General features: G+C 40.2%; 2 protein-coding genes across 2 annotated transcripts; one reads left to right on the top strand and one right to left on the bottom strand.

Moving 5' to 3' along the window:
* Positions 1 to 5474: 5474 nt before the first annotated feature.
* SUMO2 (small ubiquitin like modifier 2) lies at positions 5475 to 7841 on the bottom strand. The gene is made up of 4 exons (XM_053453524.1): positions 7703 to 7841; positions 6963 to 7094; positions 6634 to 6705; positions 5475 to 6121 (listed from the first exon to the last, which is right to left on the bottom strand). The coding sequence occupies exons 1-4, from the start codon at positions 7721 to 7723 to the stop codon at positions 6059 to 6061; spliced, it is 288 nt and encodes a 95-aa protein (XP_053309499.1). The 5' UTR covers positions 7724 to 7841; the 3' UTR covers positions 5475 to 6058.
* Positions 7842 to 11216: 3375 nt separating this feature from the next.
* On the top strand, positions 11217 to 15567 carry LAMTOR3 (late endosomal/lysosomal adaptor, MAPK and MTOR activator 3). Its single transcript, XM_053453523.1, has 7 exons — positions 11217 to 11240; positions 11898 to 11932; positions 13877 to 13935; positions 14410 to 14543; positions 14856 to 14919; positions 15124 to 15237; positions 15306 to 15567. Exons 1-6 carry the CDS (start codon positions 11232 to 11234, stop codon positions 15195 to 15197), a joined length of 375 nt encoding a protein of 124 aa, XP_053309498.1. The 5' UTR covers positions 11217 to 11231; the 3' UTR covers positions 15198 to 15237; positions 15306 to 15567.
* Positions 15568 to 16707: the final 1140 nt, after the last annotated feature.

The raw sequence follows: 16707 nt of genomic DNA, 5'->3' as shown, positions 1-16707 counted from the left end.
ATAAAGACATGATCAGTCTATAATTTCAATGGTAGGCTTATTTGAACAGTGAGAGACAGAATAACAACAAAAAAAATAACACATTTCAAGTAAGTTATAAATTGATTTGCATTTTATTCAGTGAAATAGGTATTTGATCCCCTATCAATTAGTAAGATTTCTGGCTCCCAGGTGTCTTTTATACAGGTAACAAGCTGAAATTACTAGCATGCTCTTAAAGGGATTGCTCCTAATTTCCGCTTGTTACCTGTATAAAAGACACCTGTCCACAGAAGCAATCAATCAGATTCCAAACTCTCCACCATGGCCAAGACCAAAGAGCTGTCCAAGGATGTCAGGGACAAGATTGTAGACCTACACAAGGGTGGAATGGGCTACAAGCAGCTTGGTGAGAAGGCGATTATTCACAAATGGAAGAAACACAAAATAAATGTCAATCTCCCTTGGTCTGTGGTTCCATGCAAGATCTCACCTCATGAAGTTTCAATGATCCTGAGAGCGATGAGGAATCATCCCAGAACTACACCGGAGGATCTTGTCAATGATCGCAAGGCAGCTGGGACCATAGTCACCAAGAAAACAATTGATAACACACTATGCCGTGAAGGACTAAAACGCTGCAGTGCCCGCAAGGTCCCCCTGCTCAAGAAAGCCCATGTACAGGCCTGTCTGAAGTTTGCCAATGAACATCTGAATGATTCAGAGGAGAACTGTGGTAAAGTGTCAGATGAGACCAAAATTGAGCTATTTGGCATCAACTCAACTCGCTGTGTTTAGAGGAGGAGGAATGCTGCCTATGACCCCAAGAACACCATCCCCACCGTCAAACATGGAGGTGGAAAATTAGGCTTTGGGGGTGTTTTTCTGCTAAGGGGACAGGACAACTTCACTGCATCAAAGGGACGATGGATGGGGCCATGTACCATCAAATTTTGGGTGAGAACCTCCTTCCCTCAACCAGGGCATTGAAAATGGGTCCTGGATGGGTATTCCAGCAGCACAATGACCCAAAACACACAGCCAAGGTAACAAAGGAGTGGCTCAAGAAGAACCACATCAAGGTCCTGCAGTGGCCTAGCCGTCTCCAGACCTTAATCCCATAATCTGTGGAGGGAGCCGAAGGTTCGAAGTGCCAAACGTCAGCCTCGAAACCTTAATGACTTGGAGAGGATCTGCAAAGAGGAGTGGGACAAAATCCCTCCTGAGATGAGTGCAAATCTGGTGGCCAACTACAAGAAACGTCTCTCACTTCTCAAATAAACCTACCATTAAAATCATAGACTGATCATGTCTTTGTCAGTGGGCAAACGTACAAATTAGCAGGGGATCAAATAATTTTTTCCTTCACTGTGTATATACAGTATATATATATATATATATATATATATACACCGTATTGGCCCGAATATAGGCCGCACTTTTTTCCCCCACTTTAAGTCTTTAAAGTGGGGGTGCGGCCTATATTCGGGGTCTAGCACCCGACGCCCGGGACATGTAGTCCCGGGCGCCGGGCAGGCAGCGGGGTCAGGATACAGATCCCCCGCAGCGGTGCAGGGGACCTGTATCCTACTGTCTGATACGCTCAGACAGCCTCCCATGCCAGCACTTCCCACGGGGGGAGTGCCGGCACGGGAGGTTGTCTAAACGCATCACGTGGACGTTCACCGGCAGCGGTGAACGTCCGCATGATGCATTTTACATCCCCCCCCCCGACTTACCAGAGCAGACTCCCGGGTGTCTTGCAGGGCTGGCGGAAGACATCTACGCAATACGCGTTTACAACTTCCGGTGCCGGCACTTCCGCTGAGTGCTGGCACCGGGAGTTGTATACACGATGTGCATAGATGTCCCCCTCCGGCCCCGCAAGACACCCGGGAGTCTGCTCTGGTAAGTCGGGGGGGGCAGAGTGGCAGCATATCTCGGGGGGGAGGACAGAGTGGCAGCATAGGTTGGGGGGGACAGAGTGGCAGCATATCTCGGGGGGACAGAGTGGCAGCATATCTCGGGGGGGGGAGAGGACAGAGAGGCAGCATGTTTTTTTGGTGCTTTTTTAAAGAAAAAAAACTTTTTCTTTAAAAAAGCACCAAACTTTTACGGTGCGGCCTATATACGGGGCAGCCTATATCCGAGCCAATACGGTATATATTATGGATGTATTTTAAAAGAATAATAATTTCGGACACAATTCTTCAAATATTGCTCCTAGTTTCTATTAACCTCTTCACGACAAAGCCCATACATGTACAGACTCAGTAATAATGTATGGAAACATAGCATTGCAGGTATAGATCAACTGAACACACAAACCCAGCATTGCAGGTATAGATCAACTGAAAATCCCATGTAAACTCAGCACTGAGGGTATAGATCAAATAAACACATGGAAACCGCATTGCAGGTATTGATCAACTGAATAAGACATACAAACCCTGTATTTGCAGGTAAACATAAATAATGTAGGGAAACATAGCAGATATGGATCAACAGAATAACACACAAACCCAGCTTTGGAGGTATAGATCAATTGGAATTCCCATAAAAACTCAGCATTGAAGGTATAGATAAAAAACCCTAAATTACAGGCATATATCACAGGTCACACAGCCCTGGTGTCCACATTGCCCACATAGATCCTAACTAGCACCCAAATTACATGCATAGGACTTGCCATCTTTGTCCCCAATCAGCCCAGCATGAGTCAACTTTGCCCCATAAACACCCTGCCTGCGCCATCTTGGACCCCAAGGCTCAAAAACTCTGCTTGTGCCATCTTTGCCTTTCCACAAATCAATTACACATCTATGATACAGACAAACACTTTTACAGTCACTCACTAATTCACACTTTCATTCACGTAATTTCTTCACACAATAATTTATTCTGTCACTCATTCACACAAATTATTTACACATATTCATAAATGCATTCTCACAAATTCATTAATTCATACTCTCACTCATTTAGACAATTCATCCACATATTCATTCATACTCTCACGCATTCACACAATTCATCCACACATTATTTCATTTTCTCACTCATTCACACAATACATTCACACATTAATTTCACATTTCACTATCTATCACCATTAGTGATGAAGTGATGACTCTGGTAAAGTTATTGATAAACCTAGGAGACCGCAAGTCTGATTTCACGGTGTTCCGTGGCAAGATGTATTCCAGTTGTAAGGAGTGGAGCTGTCCCACTTGTCCTTTTTCTGCCTCCTCTAGAGAGGAAGCAAGAAATGGAGTCCCCCCATAAACATGTGCAACACACAGTTGCACACAAAAGAAATTCAGCAAAGTTGCTATATGAGGCACTCTACTGACACGCATGCAAGAGCTTATTGGTAAGAGAAGATGCTGTTCCGTTTCACTGAATTAAGAGAAAGCGGGACATGGAGTTCCCCTCAAAAACTTGTTGGATTCCTTTCACAGTCATATGTACACAGTTGCACAAAAAAGAGGTGCTTAGCAAAGTTGGTGTATCTTTACAACCATGTTATGATACGGTATTATAATTTTCCAAAATCTTATGTTATTATAATGTATTACAGTATACATCTCACAGCACCAAAAGTCTAAGAATGAGCTCTTTTTAGAACAAGCAAGATTCTAGTAGTCAAAGCCCTGTAGGAGGTAAGATTATTTCTTTAGTTACTGGATGCTTGTCAGGAACAGATGACAGCAAGTCGCGCATGCAGCTGCCATTTTGCAATTTCAAAATTTGGGTGGGTCTCATAGTTCACTGTATCATAATGTAATGTCATCTGTTCATAAGAGCAGCTGCAACTGTTATTCTTTGTACAGAAACCATTACACAAACACCCCAAAAAAAGTAAGTCAGTACATAGATTATAATGAATGGTAAACTTGAAATAGCAGTCTCCGTCTCCTTTTACCTACATGTCTTATGTTTGTTCATGTTTTTTTTGTTAATTTGAATGTCATAATTAATTTTGTAGTCTCAAAAAATTAACAACTGATAATGACCCCAGAAGGACAGTAGTAAAGTTCTTGCCTTTCATAGTCCACGTCGATGTGATTTTAGTGAATGTTGATGAACGTATTCTGCTTTCACCTCTCCTCTCAAACATCTAAGGAAATTTGTCAAAAGTTAGAATAGAATAGGTTGGTGGGCAAGTGAAAAGTGTTACAATGACCTTCTTGAAGAATTGCTGCAAGCTCTTAACCGGCAATGGACTGGGACTCCTAATGAGCTCCCATATCGAGCATATCCCCTGGGGCTTCCGACATGGGTTCAGATATATTGCATGCCATTGGCCCACAGTAACTCAGGCCAGTAACTGCCCTCCTGCCATCTAATATACTGAGACATGGGGCTGGGAGATGTCATCAGCTAATATCTATGACAAGAATGTTTTTACAACTCAGTACTTGGAACAGGAAACAAGGAATTAGTCAACATAGCTATAGTTATTGGATTTGGAAACGTATATTCTTAAATTGAGTGCGCACAACGGGCCAGTGTTTGGGGAACAGTTAATGTAATAAACGCTGGCTTGGTTCTTAGTGTGGGTCCAGATCCGGCCTACTAAAAGTGTTAGGTAATAGGTATACCCATCCCTCAAGCTCATTTGCGGCATTAGTTTGGTATGTAAAATTGCAACACTCACTTTCAAAGTACGAAAAAGAATTATGTTTTAAAATATTTGTGTCCCATACTTGTGGGTGTCAAAAGAAAACTATAGTATATTATATTAAGTTTTCATACAGAGCCCATATAGGTAAAAAGAAAATGTAATCAAAATATTTCCATAATTATACAATATTTGTTCCTTTGGTGTTTAGTAGGTTACAGCTCCACTGACTCATTGCTCTGAAGGCGATTGAAGTTACTGCCCACATTATCCCATCCGTCTCAAGTTATGTGGTAGATGTCGGAGCACCTCTCATGTTGCTGTGTGTAACCCCTGCATGTATAATACATTAGGTGATATTTCTGCATGTGGACAAACCAAGCTTTAGAGACCATTTTACCCCCAGTATGTTATTTTTGGAGAACTCCCAACACGCTACCCAAAGTAACTAAAATTAAAGCATCAAATATGTAGTGCATAATGTTAATTGTAACATTGGAGCGTGATTATTTGGGACTGTAATAGGTATATAACTTATGCATGATTCTCTGGCACTCTTCAGCATCTTCTTTTGCCACCTGGAACTCTGAACCCTAAAGCAGAGATGCATCATATCAAAGGCATGGAGGCAAGCAGAGCATAGCAAAAATGCAGCCTCAAGCAAAGAGCAGCAGAGGATCTCACTGCCCCATTTGGTCTGCGGTCTGGCTTTGAAAGACGCTGTAGTGCTGTGAAGACTAAATAAATGGCACCCTGTGCACACACACCAAGAGAACAAGGAAGCAGAGACACCCATAAAAACATCAGGTAAGGACCGTTATTCGCCTCTGCACCAGGATTTGCAAAAAAGAAGCAACAGTGCACAAATATGTACAACTTTAAACAAGATTTATTTAAACAACAAGATGTCAGATCTTAAAGGGAAAACTACCTAAAGTGTGTATTTTCTTTATATATTCCTAGTTATTCACCTGGTTACACGTAACAGCTACATACAAAAAGGTATAAAATAGTTATCAGTTAAAAAAAAAATCCAATTGTGAAGTACATTCTCTCCTTACGTGTGCCTTAACCTTTAAACTGCCAGAAGCACATGCAAAGAAACACAGCACAATGTGGCAATGCACTTTGAGCCGAGTTCTCAGCGACAGGTACTTTTTCTGTTTCCTTGTAAAAGCAAAATAATTTACTGGAATAAGAAGAGAGCACATGAAAACCAGGCAGAGATGAGGAGACTATGAAAGAACACCATCTTTGAACTTTGCATTTTCTTGGTCCAAAAGTATTTGTTAGTCAAAAGAAAATTGAACAAAAAATATATATAGATTTAACTCCTAGAATGACACACATCCACCCGATATTTATGTACAGTAAAGAAGGGGTGGGGGATGTAGACAAACAGTTTGGATTTGGGCCGTGGAGGCAGCAGGTGAGAGGCTATGTTAGAGGCTTGTCTCAGAAAGTTCCACCAGTCTGTTGCTGGAAAACATCAATTGTATCTTCATCCTCCATCTCCAGCTACATGGAAAAAAAAAAGAATGATTTGTTAAGATATAACTACACCAAGTAAAATCTGCAAAAAAGCAAAAGCCATTATTAGCACAGCCCAGAGCACTGCACAACGTAACTGAAAGATCAGAAAGATTAACAGTGGGGAATATTAACATTTTTAATAACACACAATACCTGTAGTAAATATGAACAATTTTCTGGTGTTTACATGTATCATTTAACACATACAATCAATTTTTATGTGTATAGATCACAGGAATGTGGGCTGCAATGTTGGGTTTAAACGTTTTAAGGACGTCATACGAAACTGAACATACATTTGTAAAATCTCTAAAATAAATGCTTGCCGCCAACAATGCCCCAGGCATACACATATGGCTTGGAGGCATTTTTGTAAGTATCCTGTGTTTATGGGAATACAATAAAATGAAGGCAATCTATTCAAATGTCTAGAAAGTTAAAATAAAGGGGGAATATTTGTGCAGTCTCAAAACATTTTGAACACCTCATACACATACCTGTGCTGGTGTGTCTGTCTCATTGATTGGCTGACCATCAAATCGAAATCGTATCTGTCTCATTGACAATCCCTGTGAAGAGTTTGAACAAAGGCATCAATATGTAATGTAATCATATGTAGTAAACCAAACGCAAGTTTCTGAATACATGAAATGGGAACCCAGGACTGAAAGTATAGAAAAGTACAGAATCCTAAAGTACGGCCTGTAATGTACAGCATTATAAAGAAAAGCATAGGTTTTAGAGTCAGCGGTCATTTTGCATTGTAAATATACATGTGAATCTACAGTGAGAGAAGTGCTAGAATAGGAAGCTGTGTTCTAGTTACCTGTCGTTCACAGTAGGCTTTCATGAGTTTATTGAGTGGTGTATGCCTCTTTATTTTAAACTGCACAACCGAACCATCCTGACCAGCCACTTTCAAATTGATATGATCATTATTTTCGGTCTTGACTCCTTCCTATAAGAAACAAAACAATTAACTGCTTCAGTCACAACAATCACATCATATATATATATATATATATATACACACACATCTTTTTGAACCCACCTAGCCAATATACAAATATTTCCATATGCATTTTCCTACAGAATCCAGAGTGCTGATACTTTTCACCTCCACCTCCTATAGCCTCATCTATCCCCTAATATATAAGCCAATTTTGTGCATAGGGGTACATTATTATTTTAACGGGAGCTGATTAGTGGTGTTGATTTCATATTAAGGTGGCGATTGCAGTTTAACTATAACAGGAAGTTATATTTCTCCATTAGTAATGTAACCACGATGAAATCATACCTCAAGAGCGGGCAACACGAACCTATAAAAGCCTATAAACCCGCATTGTACACTACATGCAAAGAGGACGCTCCATTCGGCTTCACCCCTCAGAAGTGCACACTCGGCTAACAACCTATTCACATATTACCACGCACAGGCCTTCGGGACATTTACAAAACCTTTACCGTCTTTAGGCCTAGCTCTGAACCCCTTTTAAAAAAAACGTTCCGCCACTGCAAACCCTTCTGCAACCGCGCTTTAAAAGCCCTTTTCGTCAATCAAACCTTGGGCTTGTCGTCCGCCATGCTGAAGCTACACCGGTTATCCGGTTCTTTTCGTGCCTCCTCTTCACAAAGAGCCTAAACCCGCGAAGACCTTCGCTCGGGAGCGCGCACGTAAAAAAAAAGCTTACGTCGCTCACACAACGTGCGCGCTTTCCTGTAGTTCACCTACCCAAGCGTTAAGAAAGCTGGCGTAGCGGAGCACGTGGCGGCGGGCGCGCGCAGAGGGGGCGGAGTGTGTCTGACTTTAAAAAACTCCGAGGAACGAGGATATTAAATGAGCTAAAAGACAACGGCAAAGACACCCTCCCCCAACAAGGAAAATTAGTATTCTTTTTGGTAGCGTAATAACAGTTATATGTAAGCAACATTATACAGAGCTAGTCATTTGAAAATATAAAAAAAATTTAATCAAAATCAAAACTTGATTTTGAGTGATTTTCCATTGCAGTTGGGTAGAAAATCACATTTCTAAATGAAAAGCTCTCTGGTGACATAAAAAAGCAGATTAAGGAGCCTTGGGCCCTGGAGCATTTACACAGGAAGGGCCCCTTGTCCCTTTGTCTCTGCTTTCTGCTGCTTGATATCATTTTTCCTTCTGCTTTTTTTTTTGTCTTTTTTCCTGCTTATTCTTTATTTCTTGCAGCTTGCTCGCTGACATCTTTAACTTACTTTTTTTTTTTTATCTTGCTTGTCTGCCTTACTTTTTTTCACTCTGTACCTATGCCCTATCTTCAAGCCCGGCCACTCCAATTTACCCCCTCAAGCCATTTTTTTTATTGAATTAGACACTCCTCGGGTATTTGAAGTGCTTTTATTTTAACTCTTTCTATGTTGAGATTTTTGAGAAATGTTAGCACTTGCTCAAAATAATAAACTTTTTTTTTTACAAATTTTGCTGGTACTGGATGGTTCCTCTGGAGACATCACTGCATAATTATTTTTCAATGTTCACTTTTTTTTTAAGCATTTTTTCCCCATATTTTTTATTATTTTTTGAATATTTTACTAATCACATTGTGATTAGAAAGCTGGGGTCCATTGACTTGCATGGTTGAATGCAGTACCTGTATTCAACCTGCAAGTGGAGCCAGAGTTCTCTAGAGCGAACGTTTTCAACTTCATTGTTTTGTTTTTTTTACAGGGCAGCCACCATCTTGTATGGCAGATGTTCACGCCCCGGGGAGGGGCCAGACATGGTCTGATGCCGATCTTGGCATTACTAAATGCCTCGACATCGAGGCATTACAGCAACGGTGTTTAAGCGAGGAAAGTGATCGTTGATCACTTTCTAAGCTTATTTAATTTAATGAGAGTTCAGGACCGTCAAAGGTCGTTAAGTGACCGTTTTTGCGTGACGGTCCTGAACCGGCAAAGGTCGTTAAGGGGTCAAAGCTTCAGCATATCAAGACCTTTTGGACAATGCTATGTTTCCAACTTTGTGGGAAAAGTTTGTGGAACGCCCTTTTCTATTCCAGCATGACTGTGCCCCAGTGCACAAAGCAAGGTCCATAAAGACATGGTTGGGTGAGTTTGGTGTGGAAGAACTTGACTGGCCCACCTCAATCCCACTAAACACCTTTGGGATGAACAGGAACATCAGTGCCTGACCTTGAAAATGCTCTACTGAATGAATGGGCTAAAATTCCTACAGAAACACTCCAAAATCTTGTGTAAAGCCTCCCCATCAGGGTGGAAGCTGTTATAGCTGCAAAGGTGTAGCAAATACATATTAATGTCTATGTATTTAGAATGCAAAGTCATAAAAGTCCCTGCTGGTGTAATGGCAGGTGTCCCAAATACGTTTGTCCATATAATGCACTTACTCCCAGGCAGCTCCAGCACTGGCTCTGCAAAGTCTGCGCAGTGGTCTGACCTCCACGTGCATTTATTGCCACTTCAAGCAACCAATCAATGGCAAGAACGGTCAGGCCTTCTAGTTAAGGTATTTTATTAGTGTTTTTAAGAGTGCGTATTAAAGTACTCTTCTTAATAGGGCAGTCATGGACATTATCGCGGGCTTTTTTATTTCACCTGTACCCACCGCATAGTCTTGGTTTGGTAAGGTGTTTACACTGTAGTGAAATTAATTTGCAAGATAGTTACCGGTGAAAGCCTGACAACCAATTGGGGGCATAAGAAGCCATTTATAAAGCTTCCTTTGTTCGCAGAAAAAAAAAGTGTCAACGTCACATTTTACTAGCCAATTCTGTTGAATGGGTGTTCCATTATGTTTCAGTTTGAAATCCCCTCTCCCTTTCTATTTGACCTCCTGTTGACAGGGCTCGTTTGCCATTGGATCGGATCGGTTAGAGTGTAATCCTGAATATTGCCGTGAGCTTTTCCATAAAAAAAAATAAGGTCATTTTACGACCAACAAATTGTTTCCATTTTAGCAGTTTATACATAGGACATACTCAAGAGTCACACTTTACATGTGATTGGAATAGCACAAATGTGCCTTTGTGTGACACCAAAATTGTTATATATCAGGTAATATGAGAGCATTTGCCTATATAATGCTAACTGAAGCACAGCTTGGTACCTTGAAGCAAGGTTTTCTTCAGTGATCATTGAGAAGAAAAACCAGGTAATTAACCAGGAACACTCGTGAAACCAAATCCTGCGTGTCTTCATCATAATCAATGCTGTTCCTTACAATATATTTGCCTATACAATTCCCTGTAGGCTTTCTGTCACTGCCTGAAGGATCACTGATTAACACACTTGTTTTTGCCCAACTAAATGGAACTAGCTTTTAATCAGGGAACCATATCGCCCCTTGTACATAACGCCAGGTCCTCCCACCGCGTGATTTTATCACGCCCAGTGGGCAAGCAGATTATTCACAAAACGTTCGAGCACATAAGAAGAGACGCATCCTTACGCATCGCGGCTACCAAGTAATTCCGGACAGGGTTGGTCGTTAAGTCTTGTGATTTGTTCTTCCTGTCACGTGATGAGTGTTTTGCGAGATTCAGGAAGTTGACAGTGGATTTGGATCGTTGTCACGCGCGGATGATTTGTCATAAAGTGTGTTAAATCTTGGGTGCTCCCTACCTATCCGTTGTGCTATTTGTGCAGTAGGTATAACGGCACGAGTATTTCATGTAATATTGTTATGTGGGTTCAAGTGTTTCCGAAGTTGTGCTATGATGCAGCAGTTGTCAGGCTTATCATGAATGTCATTGTAACGTATTTATATATATAAAAAACCGCCAGTCTTTAGGGTGTAAAAACCACTTGGTCGTAAAGGGTGATGAGGTAATAAAAATGGCGAAATTTATGTTGTAACAAAAATACTTGGTTTTCTGCTAAGCTGTTTTCTACATTAATTGTAGTGTCCCTTATTTCAATGTACTATATTCTGTGCTTTAATCTATACCAAAGGGTTTTACTCACTGTAAGATGAACTCATTAAAAACCCAGGTCATGTGACATAGCGTTTTAAAAAGCAGCATTATATTCTTGTATAGTTTATTAAAATTTAACGCTATAACTTACTCCCTGCAGGTCGTACTAAGCTAGCGATATGGCAGAAGTAAGTATGCCAAATCTTTTCTGTTGTAATAGTTTAAAGGATTTGAGGGAACGTAGTTTATGATGTGGTTACCACTGTTGTTTGTAGAGGAAATCCTGGCACAGTAAGTTGCTGTTGCCTATTTAAACAGCCAATATTATGTGTTTTCCAGTCCCTATATATTAAGCCTTACAGTGAAAAGCTAATATTTCCGAAACGCTTTAATTCAGTTTATTCTAAGTCATGGACACGCTGGAACTGTACAATCTATCAAATCTCTTTCAGGCTTATAGTTTACCTTTTGAGGCACAGGTTTATTTGTTTTATACGCTAATGCACCTAGTTACGGCCCAGTATGGAAGACCCTATAAGTAATTTCCTTTTACGGGGTGGAATTACAGGTCGTCTGTTGGTGGGCTTGGCTCTGCTTGTGAGTGGGGCTAGCTATGGATGGGATGCCTCAGACAGTTGTCAGTAGATGGGAAGTTGAGGTGGCTCAATGTCAGTTCCCTGCCTGGAGGGAAAAAAGGAATGTGACCCTTGGAAGCACTGCTTCACTGAAATACTCACCCAGTTGGGCGCATGCCTTCTCACCACCCAAAGCTTTTAAAGTAAACCACGGTCATGCTTTTTAACAATAAAAAAAACATTTGTTTAAATTTGTTTTGTTTTTTGTAGGATCTTAGACGATTCCTGTACAAGAAACTACCAAGGTAGGATACCCCCCCCAAGCTTTTAAGAGTGAGATCCTTGCAGCATTGAAATTTAATTTTATTGATTCTTTAGATTATGGATAGTGTAATTTGTCTCTAGTATTGTCAGCTAGAATTTGCAGTCTATGGCACATTATAATTATTTGGATAAACAAATGCTTTTAATGACCAATGACGTGTCTGGCATGTCATGGGGTTAAGCAAGGATAGCTTTCTTCACCACTCAGATGGTGTTGCTATAATGCCTTGACATTAAGGCATTCAGCAACACGCACACAACAAAATGTAGGTGCCTCGTGTAATTGCTCTACGGAGTGACTAGGTTCACCCTATTGAAAGATGCCATGTAGCTGGAAGGACATTGCTTCCTAATCTCATTGTCCTGCAGCAGGACACTGCCATATTTGAAAGACATTGTGTTTAATGTAATGCTGTCCTTCTCCTGGTAAGAGCTTCAGAAGCAACCCCTGATGGCTTACATCTCTGCATCATGTTTCTTGGCAAGGAAGGGGTTCAATATAGAGAAATTCAAAGTTATGCATTATGGTAAAAATAATAAAAATGCAACCTATTCTTTAAATGGAATATCCTTGGGGGAAACTACCAGTGAGAAGGACTTAGGAATAACGGTTGACAACAGACTTGACAACAGTGCGCAATGCCAGCAAGCAGCTGCCAGGGCCAATAAGGTTTTGGCATGCATAAAAAGAGGTATTGATTCAAGGGAGGAGGATACCATCTTGCCTCTTTACAGGTCATTGGTAAGACCTCACCTAGAATACGTGGTACAATTCTGGGCACCGGTCCTTAAAAAGGAGATTATGGAATTAGAAAAAGTGCAAAGGAGGGCTACAAAATTAATAAGGGGATTGGGTGATACTTATATACATACATAGTTATGAAGAGAGACTAAAAAAAGTTAAAATTATATACGCTAGAAAAAACAGCGTTTCAGAGGGGATATGATAACATTATATAAATATATGCAGGGCCAATATAAAGAGCTCTTCAGTGACCTGTTCATTAACAGAAATATACAAAGAACAAGAGGTCACCCTCTGAGACTGGAAGAGCGCAGGTTTCATAGACGACAAAGGAAGGGATTCTTTACAGTGAGGGCAATAAAGGTATGGAATTCACTGCTAAGGGAGGTGGTGTTATCAAATACACTAGATCCCTTCAAAATGGTCTGGATATTTTTTAAGAAAGGTATGACATATAGGGCTATAAATAGAACATAACTATTTTAGAGCTTCTTGATCTAAGGAGAAATCCTGTGCCCATGAACCATCTGGGAAATATTTGAATCCGGCAATTTGAATTTACCCTATCAAATCATCTCTTCGAAAACTAGACATCCCAGGATATTTAAAATGCTGGCATATGTAACCGTTTCCATGTGCTAATTCTACCGCCCGCCTCTGTCAAAGTTTGTGGTAGTAATTTAATACATTAAAAAACTTTGACAAAGATAGTTGGTAGAATTAGTGCATGGAAAGGGTTACAATACCAGCATTTGAAATGTGAGAATACCCTGAGTTGTCTACTTTTCAAATATATGTGGGGCGTGATTCAGGGATTCACGACGGATATCTCTGTCACTGTCTCTATTAACTAAGGAAAAATATTTAGAATCTATTTAGCAGGGTTTTTTTCATAAGCTTTTCTAGATAAGTAAAAGATTTTGCAGACAAGTCCTTTTTTTAATTTTTCACCATATTGTTTTTATAATTAAAATAGATATCCTCAAAATAACAGTATCTAAAGAAAGTCCTAAATATAATTTATCTCTGTTTTATAGACATAGTACGCTAGCTGTAAATTTTCTTTACAGGCCTTAAGGGGTTAAAATAAGTTTTACCTTATTTGCATTGAACAATGTTACCCTTTTTTGATGCTACATAGTCTATTTATTTGGTTTTAATTCTGTTTGTCTGCTTTTAGTGTTGAAGGCCTTCATGCGATAGTTGTATCCGATAGGGATGGTGTACCTGTTATTAAAGGTAAGCTATCTATGTCAAACGCATAATAGAAAAACATGCAATGGTTTGGGTAGTCTGCCTCAGATTTTATTTATTTTTTGTTAAGTTTTTGACACTTGATCTTGCATAGGCCTACCTATACATGTGGAACAATTACAACAACGGGGCAATTTATAGTTCTAAGTATCTGATCAAGTTACAGTTTGCTGTTTTGTTAAACACTTTAAAGATTTATCAACTCCTACACATGACAAGTTATTGACAGTGACGCTTGGCGAAAACCATTGCAAATGCATAATTATATAGATATTATACTTCTCTGAGTGGTTTTATGATTTTCTGCAACATGTCTATAAAGAGATGCCCTAATCGCATTACTGTATAGTCAAGGCTAATAAAATGATTGCTGATTAATTTTTTTTTTTAAACTTGTACCCCATAAACATACAGAACTATATGCACTTATTTGCTAATTCATGCCTATTTCTCTTTTAGTCGCCAATGAAAATTCCCCAGAATATGCCCTGCGACCTAGCTTTCTGTCAACATTTGCACTGGCAACTGATCAAGGAAGTAAACTGGGACTCTCCAAAAACAAGAGTATCATCTGTTACTACAACACTTACCAGGTTGTCTCTTATATTGTGTAGTAAACCTGGAGGCAACAAATAATTGATATAGTATGCAGTAAGATATGGCCACCTTCTGTAAGGATCGCTTATGATACAGCTTCACGTGTTTTTAACTGTATGTTAGTTTGGATCAAAAGTTATTAGAAAAGTACATATTTTTCATGTGTTGTGATGGTCAGTAGGTGTTCCAGTGTATTTCTAAAGTATGCTTTCAAGATATCAGGAGTCCCTTGTCCCTTGTATGTCTTGTTTAAAAAGTTAACAGTAGTACTTACAACAACTTTTTTTTTTTTCCTTCTAATATTTTAGGTTGTTCAGTTCAATCGCCTGCCTCTTGTTGTGAGTTTTATCGCAAGCAACAATGCTAACACAGGTATGCTTATGCTGATAACAGGAGGAACTACATTCAAAGTTATATGTATATTAAGATAGAACGACAACATAAAGGTTTCATTATGTTCAGTGTTGGGTTGTATTTTTGGTAATATGTCTTCTTTAAAGATAATGCAAAGTATTGTGGGTGAAGGAGTTTCTAGTAAAAATCATTGATTAAACATTTTATTTTTTGGTCTTAAAGGCCTCATACTAAGCTTGGAGAAAGAACTTGGACCTTTGTTTGAAGAACTGCGACAAGTGGTGGAGATCTCTTGACCAACAGTATCATCCATTGACCTGCAGCTAACTAAGGAAGTGGCATAAACAATTACTTTGTACATGAAAAAGATTATAGTCTAACTTGCATTACTGTTTTGTATGAAGCTCTATTGTAACACTTGTGGAAGGAGGCCAATACATAATGCCATTCTTCTCCATTTTAATGTGGTTTTGACCCTTCAGATTGTTACTTACCCTCCACTCAGACCATTGTAGAAGTGCCAGGTAGACATGATATAATGGTACCCATTACCTCAAGACCCTTTTTGCTGTTGTCGATATCCAAATGTGCAATGCAAAACAAATCAGGACGCTAGGAATGGCTGAGGCTGAGAATGTTTGTACTTGATAAAAAAAAAAAAGAAAAGGCGTAAATCTTCATGTGCTTTAGCAGTATTTAGCATAACAAATTAACAAAACAATGAGTTTAGTGTTCTGGTGGTTACATTGTACAAGTAAATTATCACATTTCAAAAAGCCTGAAGCCCATCATTTTGGTGATTGGAATGTTCTTGGATGAGGTGCAACACTGCTATCAAATGTCGATTGGAAAGTTTGGTACCATAGAAGCAGATCTACTTATCATAGTTATCAACTAATCTGTGGATGATACGTTGGGATGAAAAATCCATGTCTAAAACATTTTACTTACCCAACATCACTGCTGTTGTTTCTGGGTGCCTGCACGGTACTTGAAGCCCACCCAGCAGCCATATACCGTATTGGCTCGATTATAGGCTGCACCCCCCCCCTTCCTTAGATATGCTGCCACTCTGCCCCCAAGATTTTCCCCCACCAGACTTACCGGTCCAGACTCTGCGGGGGACATCTACTCGTATTCAGCTTCCGTGCCGGCACTTCCCCCGTGGGAATTCCCAGCAAGGGAGATTGTTAAAGCGCGTCGTGCAGACGTGCCGGCAGCGGAGGTTGTTTATGCATCGCCGCTGCCGGTGAACGTCTGCACGATGCGCTTAGACAGTCTCCCGTGCCGGCACGCGCCCCCGTGGAAAGTGCCGGCAGGGGAGGCAGTCTCAGGGTATCGTTGAGTAGGGTACAGGTCTGCTTCAGCGCTGTGGGGATCCTAACCCTGCTGCCTGCCCGGCGCCCAGAACTGCATGTCCCGGGCGTCAGCGATACGAATTGCGCATTCCTGCGCTAAACCCAGAATATAGGCCGCACCCCCACTGTGGGGGAAAAAGTGCGGCCTATATTCGGGCAAATACGGTATGTAATCTTTTTGGCATCAGTAGCGGGTGGTTTTAAAATAATAGCTATATATTTTTCAGGTCATACAATAACCCTTCATCTAATATTAGTAAGGTGGCTAGAAAAGTGTCAGTAAAACATTTCATCATCAAAATTGACACCTTACATACAAGGGAAAGTAAATATTCTACTATAGCTGAGACTCGTGTGTAGGTGTAGCTAGGAAAAAACATATCCATATAAATGTGTTTCAGTCCCTACTCTGCATGTTGAGCGTTAATAAATATATATATATATAATG

The sequence above is a fragment of the Spea bombifrons genome, chromosome 13 (genome assembly GCF_027358695.1).
Source record: "Spea bombifrons isolate aSpeBom1 chromosome 13, aSpeBom1.2.pri, whole genome shotgun sequence".
Taxonomy (NCBI): domain Eukaryota; kingdom Metazoa; phylum Chordata; class Amphibia; order Anura; family Pelobatidae; genus Spea; species Spea bombifrons.
The sequence above is the reverse complement of the archived record's forward strand: the minus strand, read 5'-3'. Positions and strand labels throughout refer to the sequence as shown.